The 18,925-nt window shown below is 47.8% G+C and overlaps 1 protein-coding gene across 1 annotated transcript in view; it reads left to right on the top strand.

Moving 5' to 3' along the window:
• Positions 1–18,719, top strand: part of LOC120055831 (glycogen debranching enzyme-like) — a 53,441-nt gene extending 34,722 nt beyond the window's left edge. The window contains exons 27-34 of the mRNA XM_039003826.1: positions 12,680–12,800; positions 13,007–13,142; positions 13,335–13,447; positions 13,580–13,791; positions 17,099–17,196; positions 17,363–17,450; positions 17,590–17,723; positions 17,806–18,719. Of these exons, the coding sequence (XP_038859754.1) occupies positions 12,680–12,800; positions 13,007–13,142; positions 13,335–13,447; positions 13,580–13,791; positions 17,099–17,196; positions 17,363–17,450; positions 17,590–17,723; positions 17,806–17,923 (1,020 nt within the window). The 3' untranslated portion in view covers positions 17,924–18,719. The remainder of the gene's footprint in view (positions 1–12,679; positions 12,801–13,006; positions 13,143–13,334; positions 13,448–13,579; positions 13,792–17,098; positions 17,197–17,362; positions 17,451–17,589; positions 17,724–17,805) is intronic.
• The last annotated feature ends 206 nt before the right edge of the window (positions 18,720–18,925 follow it).

The raw sequence follows: 18,925 nt of genomic DNA, 5'->3' as shown, positions 1-18,925 counted from the left end.
ACACACTCTCCCATCTCTCTCTCTCACACACTCTCACATCTCTCTCTCTCACACACTCTCACATCTCTCTCTCTCACACACTCTCACACCTCTCTCTCTCACCCACTCTCACATCTCTCTCTCTCACACACTCTCCCATCTCTCTCTCTCTCACACACTCTCACATCTCTCTCTCATACACTCTCACATCTCTCTCTCTCTCTCTCTCACACACTCTCACATCTCTCTCTCTCACACACTCTCCCATCTCTATCTCTCACACACTCTCCCATCTCTCTCTCTCACACACTCTCACATCTCTCTCACACACTCTCACATCTCTCTCTCACACACTCTCCCATCTCTCTCTCACACACTCTCACATCTCTCTCTCTCACACACTCTCACATCTCTCTCTCTCACACACTCTCCCATCTCTCTCTCACACACTCTCACATCTCTCTCTCACACACTCTCACATCTCTCTCTCACACACTCTCACCTCTCTCTCACTCACACACTCTCCCATCTCTCTCTCTCACACACTCTCACATCTCTCTCTCTCACACACTCTCACATCTCTCTCTCTCTCACACACTCTCCCATCTCTCTCACACACTCTCACATCTCTCTCTCTCACACACTATCCCATCTCTCTCTCACACACACTCTCACATCTCTCTCTCACACACACTCTCACATCTCTCTCTCTCACACACTCTCACATCTCTCTCACACACTCTCACATCTCTCTCTCTCACACACTCTCCCATCTCTCTCTCTCACACACTCTCCCATCTCTCTCTCACACACTCTCCCATCTCTCTCTCACACACTCTCACATCTCTCTCTCTCACACACTCTCACAACTCTCTCTCTCACACACTCTCCCATCTCTCTCTCTCACACACTCTCCCATCTCTCTCTCTCACACACTCTCCCATCTCTCTCTCTCACACACTCTCCCATCTCTCTCTCTCACACACTCTCCCATCTCTCTCTCTCACACACTCTCCCATCTCTCTCACTCACACACTCTCCCATCTCTCTCTCTCACACACTCTCCCATCTCTCTCTCTCACACACTCTCACATCTCTCTCTCTCACACACTCTCACATCTCTCTCTCTCACACACTCTCACATCTCTCTCTCTCACACACTCTCACACCTCTCTCTCTCACCCACTCTCACATCTCTCTCTCTCACACACTCTCCCATCTCTCTCTCTCACACACTCTCACATCTCTCTCTCTCACACACTCTCACATCTCTCTCTCTCTCTCACTCACTCTCACATCTCTCTCTCTCACACACTCTCCCATCTCTATCTCTCACACACTCTCCCATCTCTCTCTCACACACACTCTCACATCTCTCTCTCTCACACACTCTCCCATCTCTCTCACACACTCTCCCATCTCTCTCTCTCACACACTCTCCCATCTCTCTCTCACACACTCTCACATCTCTCTCTCTCACACACTCTCACATCTCTCTCTCTCACACACTCTCCCATCTCTCTCTCTCACACACTCTCACAACTCTCTCTCACACACTCTCCCATCTCTCTCTCACACACTCTCACATCTCTCTCTCACACACCCTCACATCTCTCTCTCACATCTCTCTCACTCACACACTCTCCCATCTCTCTCTCTCACACACTCTCCCATCTCTCTCTCTCACATCTCTCTCTCTCACACACTCTCACATCTCTCTCTCTCACACACTCTCACATCCCTCTCTCACACACTCTCACATCTCTCTCTCTCACACACTCTCCCATCTCTCTCTCACACACTCTCCCATCTCTCTCTCTCACACACTCTCCCATCTCTCTCTCTCACACACTCTCCCATCTCTCTCTCTCACACACTCTCCCATCTCTCTCTCTCACACACTCTCCCATCTCTCTCACTCACACACTCTCCCATCTCTCTCTCTCACACACTCTCCCATCTCTCTCTCTCACACACTCTCCCATCTCTCTCTCTCACACACTCTCCAATCTCTCTCTCTCTCTCTCTCTCTCACCCACTCTCGCATATCTCTCACTCACACACCCATCCCATCTCTCTCTCTCACACACTCTCCCATCTCTCTCACTCACACACTCTCCCATCTCTCTCTCTCACATCTCTCCCATCTCTCTCTCTCACACTCTCCCATCTCTCTCTCTCACACACTCTCCCATCTCTCTCTCTCACAGACTCTCACATCTCTCTCTCTCACACACTCTCCCACCTCTCTCTCTCACACACTCTCCCATCTCTCTCTCTCACACACTCTCCCATCTCTCTCTCTCACACACTCTCCCATCTCTCTCTCTCACACACTCTCCCATCTCTCTCTCTCACACACTCTCCCATCTCTCTCACTCACACACTCTCCCATCTCTCTCTCTCACACACTCTCCCATCTCTCTCTCTCACACACTCTCCCATCTCTCTCTCTCACACACTCTCCCATCTCTCTCTCTCACACACTCTCCCATCTCTCTCTCACACACTCTCACATCTCTCTCTCTCACACACTATCCCATCTCTCTCTCACACACACTCTCACATCTCTCTCTCACACACACTCTCACATCTCTCTCTCTCAAACACACTCTCACATCTCTCTCACACACTCTCCCATCTCTCTCTCTCACACACTCTCACATCTCTCTCTCTCACACACTCTCCCATCTCTCTCTCACACACTCTCCCATCTCTCTCTCACACACTCTCACATCTCTCTCTCTCACACACTCTCACAACTCTCTCTCTCACACACTCTCCCATCTCTCTCTCTCACACACTCTCCCATCTCTCTCTCTCACACACTCTCCCATCTCTCTCTCTCACACACTCTCCCATCTCTCTCTCTCACACACTCTCCCATCTCTCTCTCTCACACACTCTCCCATCTCTCTCACTCACACACTCTCCCATCTCTCTCTCTCACACACTCTCCCATCTCTCTCTCTCACACACTCTCACATCTCTCTCTCTCACACACTCTCACATCTCTCTCTCTCACACACTCTCACACCTCTCTCTCTCACCCACTCTCACATCTCTCTCTCACACACTCTCCCATCTCTCTCTCTCACACACTCTCACATCTCTCTCTCTCACACACTCTCACATCTCTCTCTCTCTCTCACACACTCTCACATCTCTCTCTCTCACACACTCTCCCATCTCTATCTCTCACACACTCTCCCATCTCTCTCTCACACACACTCTCACATCTCTCTCTCTCACACACTCTCACATCTCTCTCACACACTCTCCCATCTCTCTCTCTCACACACTCTCCCATCTCTCTCTCACACACTCTCACATCTCTCTCTCTCACACACTCTCACATCTCTCTCTCTCACACACTCTCCCATCTCTCTCTCTCACACACTCTCACAACTCTCTCTCACACACTCTCCCATCTCTCTCTCACACACTCTCACATCTCTCTCTCACACACTCTCACATCTCTCTCTCACACACTCTCACATCTCTCTCACTCACACACTCTCCCATCTCTCTCTCTCACACACTCTCCCATCTCTCTCTCTCACATCTCTCTCTCTCACACACTCTCACATCTCTCTCTCTCTCACACACTCTCACATCTCTCTCTCACACACTCTCACATCTCTCTCTCTCACACACTCTCCCATCTCTCTCTCACACACTCTCCCATCTCTCTCTCTCACACACTCTCCCATCTCTCTCTCTCACACACTCTCCCATCTCTCTCTCTCACACACTCTCCCATCTCTCTCTCTCACACACTCTCCCATCTCTCTCTCACACACTCTCCCATCTCTCTCACTCACACACTCTCCCATCTCTCTCTCTCACACACTCTCCCATCTCTCTCTCTCACACACTCTCCCATCTCTCTCTCTCACACACTCTCCAATCTCTCTCTCTCTCTCTCTCACCCACTCTCGCATATCTCTCACTCACACACCCATCCCATCTCTCTCTCTCACACACTCTCCCATCTCTCTCACTCACACACTCTCCCATCTCTCTCTCTCACATCTCTCCCATCTCTCTCTCTCACACTCTCCCATCTCTCTCTCACACACACTCTCCCATCTCTCTCTCTCACAGACTCTCACATCTCTCTCTCTCACACACTCTCCCACCTCTCTCTCTCACACACTCTCCCATCTCTCTCTCTCACACACTCTCCCATCTCTCTCTCTCACACACTCTCCCATCTCTCTCTCTCACACACTCTCCCATCTCTCTCTCTCACACACTCTCCCATCTCTCTCTCTCACACACTCTCCCATCTCTCTCACTCACACACTCTCCCATCTCTCTCTCTCACACACTCTCCCATCTCTCTCTCTCTCACACACTCTCACATCTCTCTCTCTCACACACTCTCACATCTCTCTCTCTCACACACTCTCACACCTCTCTCTCTCACCCACTCTCACATCTCTCTCTCTCACACACTCTCCCATCTCTCTCTCACACACTCTCACATCTCTCTCTCACACACTCTCACATCTCTCTCTCTCTCTCACACACTCTCACATCTCTCTCTCACACACTCTCCCATCTCTATCTCTCACACACTCTCCCATCTCTCTCTCTCACACACTCTCACATCTCTCTCACACACTCTCACATCTCTCTCTCACACACTCTCCCATCTCTCTCTCACACACTCTCACATCTCTCTCTCTCACACACTCTCACATCTCTCTCTCTCACACACTCTCACATCTCTCTCTCACACACTCTCACATCTCTCTCTCACACACTCTCACATCTCTCTCACTCACACACTCTCCCATCTCTCTCTCTCACACACTCTCCCATCTCTCTCTCTCACACACTCTCCCATCTCTCTCACTCACACACTCTCCCATCTCTCTCTCTCACACACTCTCCCATCTCTCTCTCTCACACACTCTCACATCTCTCTCTCTCACACACTCTCACATCTCTCTCTCTCACACACTCTCACACCTCTCTCTCTCACCCACTCTCACATCTCTCTCTCTCACACACTCTCCCATCTCTCTCTCTCACACACTCTCACATCTCTCTCTCACACACTCTCACATCTCTCTCTCTCTCTCACACACTCTCACATCTCTCTCTCTCACACACTCTCCCATCTCTATCTCTCACACACTCTCCCATCTCTCTCTCTCACACACTCTCACATCTCTCTCACACACTCTCACATCTCTCTCTCACACACTCTCACATCTCTCTCTCACACACTCTCACATCTCTCTCACTCACACACTCTCCCATCTCTCTCTCTCACACACTCTCCCATCTCTCTCTCTCACACACTCTCCCATCTCTCTCTCTCACATCTCTCTCTCTCACACACTCTCACATCTCTCTCTCTCACACACTCTCACATCTCTCTCTCACACACTCTCCCATCTCTCTCTCACACACTCTCCCATCTCTCTCTCACACACTCTCCCATCTCTCTCTCTCACACACTCTCCCATCTCTCTCTCTCACACACTCTCCCATCTCTCTCTCTCACACACTCTCCCATCTCTCTCTCTCACACACTCTCCCAGCTCTCTCACTCACACACTCTCCCATCTCTCTCTCTCACACTCTCTCTCTCACACACTCTCCCATCTCTCTCTCACACACTCTCCCATCTCTCTCTCTCACACACTCTCCCATCTCTCTCTCTCACACACTCTCCCATCTCTCTCTCTCACACACTCTCCCATCTCTCTCACTCACACACTCTCCCATCTCTCTCTCTCACACACTCTCCCATCTCTCTCTCTCACACACTCTCACATCTCTCTCTCTCACACACTCTCACATCTCTCTCTCTCACACACTCTCACACCTCTCTCTCTCACCCACTCTCACATCTCTCTCTCTCACACACTCTCCCATCTCTCTCTCACACACTCTCACATCTCTCTCTCACACACTCTCACATCTCTCTCTCTCTCTCTCACAGACTCTCACATCTCTCTCTCACACACTCTCCCATCTCTATCTCTCACACACTCTCCCATCTCTCTCTCTCACACACTCTCACATCTCTCTCACACACTCTCACATCTCTCTCTCACACACTCTCCCATCTCTCTCTCACACACTCTCACATCTCTCTCTCTCACACACTCTCACATCTCTCTCTCTCACACACTCTCACATCTCTCTCTCACACACTCTCACATCTCTCTCTCACACACTCTCACATCTCTCTCACTCACACACTCTCCCATCTCTCTCTCTCACACACTCTCCCATCTCTCTCTCTCACACACTCTCCCATCTCTCTCACTCACACACTCTCCCATCTCTCTCTCTCACACACTCTCCCATCTCTCTCTCTCACACACTCTCACATCTCTCTCTCTCACACACTCTCACATCTCTCTCTCTCACACACTCTCACACCTCTCTCTCTCACCCACTCTCACATCTCTCTCTCTCACACACTCTCCCATCTCTCTCTCTCACACACTCTCACATCTCTCTCTCACACACTCTCACATCTCTCTCTCTCTCTCTCTCACACACTCTCACATCTCTCTCTCTCACACACTCTCCCATCTCTATCTCTCACACACTCTCCCATCTCTCTCTCTCACACACTCTCACATCTCTCTCACACACTCTCACATCTCTCTCTCACACACTCTCACATCTCTCTCTCACACACTCTCACATCTCTCTCACTCACACACTCTCCCATCTCTCTCTCTCACACACTCTCCCATCTCTCTCTCTCACACACTCTCCCATCTCTCTCTCTCACATCTCTCTCTCTCACACACTCTCACATCTCTCTCTCTCTCACACACTCTCACATCTCTCTCTCACACACTCTCACATCTCTCTCTCTCACACACTCTCCCATCTCTCTCTCACACACTCTCCCATCTCTCTCTCTCACACACTCTCCCATCTCTCTCTCTCACACACTCTCCCATCTCTCTCTCTCACACACTCTCCCATCTCTCTCTCTCACACACTCTCCCATCTCTCTCACTCACACACTCTCCCATCTCTCTCTCTCACACACTCTCCCATCTCTCTCTCTCACACACTCTCCCATCTCTCTCTCTCACACACTCTCCAATCTCTCTCTCTCTCTCTCTCACCCACTCTCGCATATCTCTCACTCACACACCCATCCCATCTCTCTCTCTCACACACTCTCCCATCTCTCTCACTCACACACTCTCCCATCTCTCTCTCTCACATCTCTCCCATCTCTCTCTCTCACACTCTCCCATCTCTCTCTCTCACACACTCTCCCATCTCTCTCTCTCACAGACTCTCACATCTCTCTCTCTCACACACTCTCCCACCTCTCTCTCTCACACACTCTCCCATCTCTCTCTCTCACACACTCTCCCATCTCTCTCTCTCACACACTCTCCCATCTCTCTCTCTCACACACTCTCCCATCTCTCTCTCTCACACACTCTCCCATCTCTCTCACTCACACACTCTCCCATCTCTCTCTCTCACACACTCTCCCATCTCTCTCTCTCACACACTCTCACATCTCTCTCTCTCACACACTCTCACATCTCTCTCTCTCTCACACACTCTCCCATCTCTCTCACACACTCTCACATCTCTCTCTCTCACACACTATCCCATCTCTCTCTCACACACACTCTCACATCTCTCTCTCACACACACTCTCACATCTCTCTCTCTCACACACTCACATCTCTCTCACACACTCTCACATCTCTCTCTCTCACACACTCTCACATCTCTCTCTCTCACACACTCTCCCATCTCTCTCTCACACACTCTCCCATCTCTCTCTCACACACTCTCACATCTCTCTCTCTCACACACTCTCACAACTCTCTCTCTCACACACTCTCCCATCTCTCTCACTCACACACTCTCCCATCTCTCTCTCTCACACACTCTCCCATCTCTCTCTCTCACACACTCTCACATCTCTCTCTCTCACACACTCTCACATCTCTCTCTCTCACACACTCTCACACCTCTCTCACCCACTCTCACATCTCTCTCTCTCACACACTCTCCCATCTCTCTCTCTCACACACTCTCACATCTCTCTCTCTCACACACTCTCACATCTCTCTCTCTCTCTCACACACTCTCACATCTCTCTCTCTCACACACTCTCCCATCTCTATCTCTCACACACTCTCCCATCTCTCTCTCACACACACTCTCACATCTCTCTCTCTCACACACTCTCACATCTCTCTCACACACTCTCCCATCTCTCTCTCTCACACACTCTCCCATCTCTCTCTCACACACTCTCACATCTCTCTCTCTCACACACTCTCACATCTCTCTCTCTCACACACTCTCCCATCTCTCTCTCTCACACACTCTCACAACTCTCTCTCACACACTCTCCCATCTCTCTCTCACACACTCTCACATCTCTCTCTCACACACTCTCACATCTCTCTCTCACACACTCTCACATCTCTCTCTCTCACACACTCTCACATCTCTCTCACACACTCTCCCATCTCTCTCTCTCACACACTCTCCCATCTCTCTCTCACACACTCTCCCATCTCTCTCTCTCACATCTCTCTCTCTCACACACTCTCACATCTCTCTCTCTCTCACACACTCTCACATCTCTCTCTCACACACTCTCACATCTCTCTCTCTCACACACTCTCCCATCTCTCTCTCACACACTCTCCCATCTCTCTCTCTCACACACTCTCCCATCTCTCTCTCTCACACACTCTCCCATCTCTCTCTCTCACACACTCTCCCATCTCTCTCTCTCACACACTCTCCCATCTCTCTCTCTCACACACTCTCTCATCTCTCTCACTCACACACTCTCCCATCTCTCTCTCTCACACACTCTCACATCTCTCTCTCTCACACACTCTCCCATCTCTCTCTCTCACACACTCTCCAATCTCTCTCTCTCTCTCTCTCTCACCCACTCTCGCATATCTCTCACTCACACACCCATCCCATCTCTCTCTCTCACACACTCTCCCATCTCTCTCACTCACACACTCTCCCATCTCTCTCTCTCACATCTCTCCCATCTCTCTCTCTCACACTCTCCCATCTCTCTCTCACACACACTCTCCCATCTCTCTCTCTCACAGACTCTCACATCTCTCTCTCTCACACACTCTCCCACCTCTCTCTCTCACACACTCTCCCATCTCTCTCTCTCACACACTCTCCCATCTCTCTCTCTCACACACTCTCCCATCTCTCTCTCTCACACACTCTCCCATCTCTCTCTCTCACAAACTCTCCCATCTCTCTCTCTCACACACTCTCCCATCTCTCTCACTCACACACTCTCACATCTCTCTCTCTCACACACTCTCACATCTCTCTCTCTCACACACTCTCACACCTCTCTCTCTCACCCACTCTCACATCTCTCTCTCTCACACACTCTCCCATCTCTCTCTCACACACTCTCACATCTCTCTCTCACACACTCTCACATCTCTCTCTCTCTCACACACACTCTCACATCTCTCTCTCACACACTCTCCCATCTCTATCTCTCACACACTCTCCCATCTCTCTCTCTCACACACTCTCACATCTCTCTCACACACTCTCACATCTCTCTCTCACACACTCTCCCATCTCTCTCTCACACACTCTCACATCTCTCTCTCTCACACACTCTCACATCTCTCTCTCTCACACACTCTCACATCTCTCTCTCACACACTCTCACATCTCTCTCACTCACACACTCTCCCATCTCTCTCTCTCACACACTCTCCCATCTCTCTCTCTCACACACTCTCCCATCTCTCTCACTCACACACTCTCCCATCTCTCTCTCTCACACACTCTCCCATCTCTCTCTCTCACACACTCTCCCATCTCTCTCTCTCACACACTCTCACATCTCTCTCTCTCACACACTCTCACACCTCTCTCTCTCACCCACTCTCACATCTCTCTCTCTCACACACTCTCCCATCTCTCTCTCTCACACACTCTCACATCTCTCTCTCACACACTCTCACATCTCTCTCTCTCTCTCACACACTCTCACATCTCTCTCTCTCACACACTCTCCCATCTCTATCTCTCACACACTCTCCCATCTCTCTCTCTCACACACTCTCACATCTCTCTCACACACTCTCACATCTCTCTCTCACACACTCTCCCATCTCTCTCTCACACACTCTCACATCTCTCTCTCTCACACACTCTCACATCTCTCTCTCTCACTCACTCTCCCATCTCTCTCTCACACACTCTCACATCTCTCTCTCACACACTCTCACATCTCTCTCTCACACACTCTCACATCTCTCTCACTCACACACTCTCCCATCTCTCTCTCTCACACACTCTCCCATCTCTCTCTCTCACACACTCTCACATCTCTCTCTCTCACACACTCTCACATCTCTCTCTCTCTCACACACTCTCACATCTCTCTCTCTCACACACTATCCCATCTCTCTCTCACACACACTCTCACATCTCTCTCTCACACACACTCTCACATCTCTCTCTCTCACACACTCTCACATCTCTCTCACACACTCTCACATCTCTCTCTCTCACACACTCTCACATCTCTCTCTCTCACACACTCTCCCATCTCTCTCTCACACACTCTCCCATCTCTCTCTCACACACTCTCCCATCTCTCTCTCTCACACACTCTCCCATCTCTCTCTCACACACTCTCCCATCTCTCTCTCTCACACACTCTCCCATCTCTCTCTCTCACACACTCTCCCATCTCTCTCTCTCACACACTCTCCCATCTCTCTCTCTCACACACTCTCCCATCTCTCTCTCTCACACACTCTCCCATCTCTCTCACTCACACACTCTCCCATCTCTCTCTCTCACACACTCTCCCATCTCTCTCTCTCACACACTCTCACATCTCTCTCTCTCACACACTCTCACATCTCTCTCTCTCACACACTCTCACACCTCTCTCTCTCACCCACTCTCACATCTCTCTCTCTCTCTCACACACTCTCACACCTCTCTCTCTCACACACTCTCCCATCTCTATCTCTCACACACTCTCCCATCTCTCTCTCACACACACTCTCACATCTCTCTCTCTCACACACTCTCACATCTCTCTCACACACTCTCCCATCTCTCTCTCTCACACACTCTCCCATCTCTCTCTCACACACTCTCACATCTCTCTCTCTCACACACTCTCACATCTCTCTCTCTCACACACTCTCCCATCTCTCTCTCTCACACACTCTCACAACTCTCTCTCACACACTCTCCCATCTCTCTCTCACACACTCTCACATCTCTCTCTCACACACTCTCACATCTCTCTCTCACACACTCTCACATCTCTCTCACTCACACACTCTCCCATCTCTCTCTCTCACACACTCTCCCATCTCTCTCTCTCACATCTCTCTCTCTCACACACTCTCACATCTCTCTCTCTCTCACACACTCTCACATCTCTCTCACACACTCTCACATCTCTCTCTCTCACACACTATCCCATCTCTCTCTCACACACACTCTCACATCTCTCTCTCACACACACTCTCACATCTCTCTCTCTCACACACTCTCACATCTCTCTCACACACTCTCACATCTCTCTCTCACACACTCTCACATCTCTCTCTCTCACACACTCTCCCATCTCTCTCTCACACACTCTCCCATCTCTCTCTCTCACACACTCTCACATCTCTCTCTCTCACACACTCTCACAACTCTCTCTCTCACACACTCTCACATCTCTCTCTCTCACACACTCTCACATCTCTCTCACTCACACACTGTCCCATCTCTCTCTCTCACACACTGTCCCATCTCTCTCTCACACACTCTCCCATCTCTCTCTCTCACACACTCTCACATCTCTCTCTCTCACACACTCTCACATCTCTCTCTCACACACTCTCACACCTCTCTCTCTCACACACTCTCACACCTCTCTCTCTCACACACTCTCACACCTCTCTCTCACACACTCTCCCATCTCTCTCTCTCACACACTCTCACATCTCTCTCTCACACACTCTCACATCTCTCTCTCTCACACACTCTCCCATCTCTCTCTCTCACACATTCTCACATCTCTCTCTCTCACACACTCTCACATCTCTCTCTCTCACACACTCTCACATCTCTCTCTCTCACACACTCTCACATCTCTCTCTCTCACACACTCTCACATCTCTCTCTCACACACTCTCACATCTCTCTCTCACACACTCTCCCATCTCTCTCTCACACACTCTCACATCTCTCTCTCTCACACACTCTCACATCTCTCTCTCTCACACACTCTAACAACTCTCTCTCACACACTCTCCCATCTCTCTCTCACACACTCTCCCATCTCTCTCTCTCACACACTCTCACAACTCTCTCTCACACACTCTCACATCTCTCTCTCTCACACACTCTCCCATCTCTCTCTCACACACTCTCACATCTCTCTCTCTCACACACTCTCTCACTCACACACTGTCCCATCTCTCTCTCTCACACACTCTCCCATCTCTCTCTCTCACACACTCTCACATCTCTCTCTCTCACACACTCTCCCATCTCTCTCTCTCACACACTCTCCCATCTCTCTCTCTCACACACTCTCCCATCTCTCTCTCTCACACACATTGTGCATAAATCCACACATGTCCACACAAAGACCTACAGGACATCAAGCAGGGGCACAGTCTCACGTCATCCTCGTGTGTTTCAGTTCTCGTTCACACAGCCCCTTTGTGATGTCATCCATGAGGCCATGACACGTCACATGCAGGGTATCGACTTTAGAGAGCGCAACGCCGGACCAAATATCGACATGCACATGAAGGACGAGGGTGAGTCCGCCACGGTCACCTCCGGTTGCGTTCACACTTTGAGTTAATAAGTAGGACCAGGAGTTTTTCCTGGTTACGTTACCTTCTGGGCCCCGGTTATTCCCTAAGGTAGCTCTAGTTGGTTATTATGTTTGTTCTTATGGTGAACATTGTCATGGTGTCTTGCTTCAGCAAACGTGGTATATTATTGTTCTCCTTGCTCCCAGGCTTCAATGTTGTGGCCAAAGTGAATCGTTATACTGGCTTTGTGTACGGCGGCAACCGTTTCAACTGCGGAACGTGGATGGACAAAATGGGAGAGAGTGACAGAGCTCGCAACAAGGGCACGCCCGCCACACCCAGGTTAAGACCTTTATCGTCATAGACCGCCAATATAATAGACTAGAATACAAAACGGTACAATAAAACACAACGTAAACCAAACTGTGAGGCAAACGTATTATTCTTCAAACATTAAGCTGTTGTAAATGCACAATGGATTCATGTTTCATTTGATCTGATTTGACTCATGTCCCTGGTTTTGTGTGTCTCCAGAGATGGGTCAGCGGTGGAGATGGTGGGCCTCAGTAAGTCTGCGTTGCGCTGGCTGGTGGAGCTCCATAAGAAGGGCCTGTTCCCCCACAGTTCCATGAAAATACATCGGGACGGTGAGTGCTGCCTGGGCACAAGCGCACACACACACACATTCTATTGTATGCAAACATACACGTACCCAACTTCCTTTTCTTTAATTAGACATAGAATAACAAAGTTTTCACTATGATTGTTTTCCCTGGCAGGTAAAGAGTTGAAGGTGTCCTATGAGGATTGGAACCATAAGATCCAGGTCAACTTTGAGAAGAACTTCTACGTGTCCCACGACGAGAAGGACCCCGACGAGAAGCACCCCGACCTGGTCCACAAGAGAGGCATTTACAAGGACAGCCACGAAGCCTCCAGCCCCTGGTGTGACTACCAGCTCAGGCCCAACTTTTGCATCGCCATGGTGGTGGTGAGTTGCTATCAGAGTGGCGTCAGCTCGTGCCCGGTTTCCTGTTCTTTTTCTCTCATTGGAATTTCAGTTTACTTCCAGAATCGACTGATTGAAATGGAATTGACCCCAAGACGGGTCCTTAGCTCTTTTCTTGCAATGATCTACAGCAGTGGTTCCCAAACTTTTTATAGTCCCGTACGCCTTCGAAACATTCAACCTCCAGCTGCGTACCCCCTCTAGCACCAGGGTCAGCGCACTCTCAAATGTTGTTTTTTGCCATCATTGTAAGCCTGACACACACACTATATGATACATTTATTAAACATAAGAATGAGTGTGAGTTTTTGTCACAACCCGGCTCGTGGGAAGTGACAAAGAGCTCTTATAGGACCAGGGCACAAATAATAATCAATAATTTTGCTCTTTATTTAACCATCTTACATATGAAAACGTATTTGTTCGTATTTGTTAATAACTCACCACAGGTTAATGAGAAGGGTGTGCTTGAATGGATGCACATAACTCTGCAATGTTGGGTTTTATTGGAGAGATTCTGTCTGAAATCATTTTCCACACACAGTCTGTGCCTGTATTTAGTTTTCATGCAAGTGAGGGTTGAGAATCCTCTCTCACATAGGTACGTGGTTGCAAATGGCATCAGTGTCTTAACAGCGCGATTTGCCAAGGCAGGATACTCAGAGCGCAGCCCAATCCAGAAATATGATTAAATAACATTTTCACAGAACCGCTTGTTGCAATTTTGATGCGGCTCTCTTGTTCAGATATCGGTAAGTGGACTGGAGGCAGGGCATGAAAAGGATAACGAATCCAGTTGTTTGTGTCATCCTTTTTGGGAAAGTACCTGCGTAATTGTGCACCCAACTCACTCAGGTGCTTCGCTATATCACATTTAACTTTGTCCGTAAACTTGAGTTGATTTGCACACAAAAAAATCATACAATAATAGAAAGACCTGTGTGTTGTCCTTGATAATGCAGACAGAGAAGAGCTTCAACTTCTTGATCATAGCCTCAATTTTGTCCCGCACATTGAATATAGTTGTGGAGAGTCCCTGTAATCCTAGATTCAGATCATTCAGGTGAGAAAAAACAGATAACCAGCGCACTTCTGTATGTTGTAAAAGCGTAACATGGTCGCTGCCCATATCATTACATAGTGCAGAAAATACACATGAGTTCAGGGGCCTTTCTTTAACAAAGTTACCCATTTTCACTGTTGTGTCCAAAACGTCTTTCAACCTGTCAGGCATGTGGGAGCCAAGCCAAGGTAGATGCTGCAGTGTACCCAAGTGGTATCGGGAGCAACTGCTTGCATGCGCGTTACCACTCCACTAGGTCTCCCTGTCATGGCTTTTGCGCCATCAGTACAGATACCAACACATCTTGACCACCAAAGTCCATTTGGTCACAAAGCTGTCCAGTACTTTAAAAATATCCTCTCACGTTGTCCTGGTTTCCAGTGGTTTGCAGAAGAGGATGTCTTCCTTAATTGACCCCCCATAAACGTAACGGACATATACCAGGAGCTGTGCCAGGCCTGCCACGTCTGTTGACTCATCCAGCTGTAATGCATAGAATTCACTGGCTTGTATGCAAAGCAGTAATTGTTTCAAAACATCTCCTGACATGTCACTGATGCGTCGTGAAACAGTGCTGTTTGATGAAGGCATTGTCTGTATAGTTTTTTTGGCCTTTTCCCCCAGCATTGTCCCAGCCGTATCCGCGGCAGCAGGAAGAATTAAGTCCTCCACAATAGTATGGGGCTTGCCTGTGCTAGCCACTTGGTAGCTCACCATATAAGACGCTTCTAGCCCCTTCTTATTAATGGTATCTGTTACTTTTATACATGTCTTACTACTCGAAAGTCTTCTTAATTCTCGCTCAAAAAACTCCTGTGGCTTATTTTTCAAATTGGCATGTTTTGTTTCTAAATGTCTGCGCAAGAGTGAAGGTTTTCATCGAGTTGTGAGATAGTACCTTTGCACATATAACACACTGTGGCTGAGGAAAGGCACTTCTCCCAATATAAGTGAACCCCAAATCAATGTAGTTATCATATTGTTATCATATTTGCGCCTCTTCGATGGTCCAACGTCCCTGTCTGTTGTTCGGTGCTTTCCCGGGTAAGGGGGCAGTAGCTCTTCGGCTGCATCAGATTCACAACTGTCAGTGTCCATGCTAGCTGGGCTAACAACAAATGTAGAATTACTGACGCTAGCATTGGATGTGCTCGTGGAAGCAGAACAACTTGTGTCGTCGACAGGTGCAGGTGTAGTACTGCTGGTAGTAGCAGTACTACCAGTAGAGCTGGTATGTGTCTCTATGGATGTGGCCTTACTGTTTGGCTACATACGGACCGTTAGTGGAATTCCCGCGAGAGAGTAACAGTTCATGTGATTGGATGTTAATTATTTGACTAGGCTACCTGTATTTGACATTGTGTTGTTATTTCGCTGAACACTAGATGGTTTCATTTTATTTTTGCCAGTGAAACAAGGTTATTCAGGTGAGAAAAAAAACTCACCCAAATGTATAGCCCTGTTGGAAAATATAAATGGACTGTTTGAAAATTAATATATATATTTTTTAAATGTGAATCACATTTTTATTTGGCGTACCCCCGACGACATTGTACCCAAGTTTGGGAATACCTGGTTTAGACCGTTTGGACGTTTTGACAGACTAGGAGTGAGCTTCTCTTCTTCTCCCGCTTCGACCATGCAGTGCGGGTAGCTTAGCTCTATTCCGTTTAGTTTTATCCTAAAAAAAACTCCCTAGTCCTTGCCAATGTCAAGCATACCAATAACATAATGCAGCCACCACCATGCTTGAAAATATGAAGTGATACTCAAAAATGATAAAATATTTTTATTTTTAGTCAATCACATTTTTATTTGCCATACCCCCGACAGCATTCCCCGTACCCCTGGGGTTAAAACTTTCAAAAAATCATATTTTAAGGTAAATGTTTTTATATATCTTTTCATTTTAAATCTTTATGTTTAGCTCACATAATATAATTTTAAAGTATTCATTAAGGTGTCTGTAATAGAATAAACGTGGCAAAACAAATGTAGACATGAATAAATGCATTTCTATAGCTGCCAATATGTTTTTTACAATGGTGGGGGAGTGCCAAGATGGCGGCGCGGTGGCTTCAATACAGCGCCCCCTGTAATTTATCTAGTGTATATACAAAACATTGTTTTCTTGACTACCCCTTGGGTGTAAATATATCTAAAGAACTGGGGTGGAGTTTGTGAAGAAATGAATGAGTTGAGTATTTTCTCTATTTTGTCCTTGAGGCTCCTGAATTGTTCACGGTGGAGAGAGCCTGGAAGGCCCTGGAGGTCGCTGAGAAGAAGCTGCTAGGACCTCTGGGAACGAAGACCTTGGATCCAGAGTAAGATACCTACAGCTATTAGTCATTATTATTAGTAGGGCCAAGTTTTTCCTATTCAGGTCATATTGTCAGGAAAAGCTCCTGGCCCCTCTTCATTTACTGATTCATTTTCTATATATATTTTCTTGGTTGTATACTACTGACATCACGTTTATTTCTCCCCCAGTGATATGGTGTACTGTGGTGTCTATGACAACGCCCTGGATAACGACAACTACAACGTGGCCAGAGGCTTCAACTACCACCAAGGACCGGTGAGTGTGCCTCACTCAGGATTGGAGTTGTAACACACCTTAAATGAGGAGTTCTTGTTCACCTTCTTATGGCAATGCTCCTGAGCGGATAAATAAAGTTGTATTGAATTGATCTGTTGGGTTTAATGACTTTTTTTAGGAGTGGCTGTGGCCAATTGGGTACTTCCTTCGAGCAAAGCTCTATTTTGCCAAGAAGCTTGGGAAGGAGACCTATGACCAGACAGTGTACCTGGTGAAGAGCATTCTCTCTCAGCATTATGTCCACCTGGAGAGGTAAATTCACACAGTCACACACACACACACACATTTACGCACACTATTTGAACACCCATCCATGTCTCTTCTAACCCCCCAGGTCTAGTTGGAAGGGTCTGCCAGAGCTGACCAATGAAAACGGACAGAATTGCCCCTTCAGCTGCGAATCCCAGGCCTGGTCCATCTCCACGGTGCTGGAAGTCCTCCACGACATGTAACAACACCTCAATTCCTGTGGGCGGAGAGCCGCCATATGATCTCACTTCCTGAGGGTAGAGACTCGCCCCATGATCTCATGTCCTCTTGTAGTTCGGCATTGTTTTATTTCACCTTAATAGTGTGGTCTTTGTTGTCTTGTTTTGGACCTCATGTACACCCTATGGACTAACCCTACTGGGATCTCAAGTATACAGCAGGCTAATGCCTAGTGAACATGTGAACAACAGCACTTGCAGTTTGTTGTGGAGGGCATTGGGAAATTGTAGTTCACAGCCTCATTTGACACCTGACTTAGTGTTGTCAAGGTATCTGTTACAGTAGATATGAGCTAACGTTATCGCACTTAAAGATGAAGTATTAAAGACAAAGTGATGTATTCTAAGGGATGGAAGACCGACTGTTTTGAAACCAGATTACCTCCTAGGTAGATACACGTTCATCTTGTCGCCTTAGCTGCTAACCTGTCACTGGTGATCCTTTTACAGACTGTATCAAAATGTACTGTACTATGAAATGTGTCAGGTGGTGATCCATTGTCGTGTGCTTCCATGCCTTTTACTGGAGTTTAGATCCCTAACTAGAAACCTCTGTGGAAACGTATCACTGTGACTGAAACCTTGTAGAGTTGATCTTCTATCTATGACCCTCTCTAAATGTGATGCATCTCTCCTTGTGAATCTGATGCCTCATTTTATTGGTCAGCATGCGTCTAGCTTATAGTGTGTTTAGTGTGTCTAGTCTACATAGTGTTGTCATGGTACTTAACGGTATATAAACAGTCTGCAACCTGACCTATTCTGTGTCTTTGTCTTCATGTCTGTGTTGAGGTGAAGAAAAACAATAGTTTTACTGACTGAGTAGCCTGTACACTAGCTCCCAGTTAGCTCTCTAGGTTGTGTTAGACACAGTAAAACCTTTATTTATTGAAACGTAATCTAGTTTTTTTTAAATACAAATTTCAAGAGAAACCTAGTTCAAAGACCGCAGTAGATTTAAAAAAA

This window comes from Salvelinus namaycush, chromosome 11, assembly GCF_016432855.1.
Source record: "Salvelinus namaycush isolate Seneca chromosome 11, SaNama_1.0, whole genome shotgun sequence".
Lineage (NCBI taxonomy): Eukaryota > Metazoa > Chordata > Actinopteri > Salmoniformes > Salmonidae > Salvelinus > Salvelinus namaycush.
This window is presented reverse-complemented; position numbering and strand designations above follow the sequence as displayed.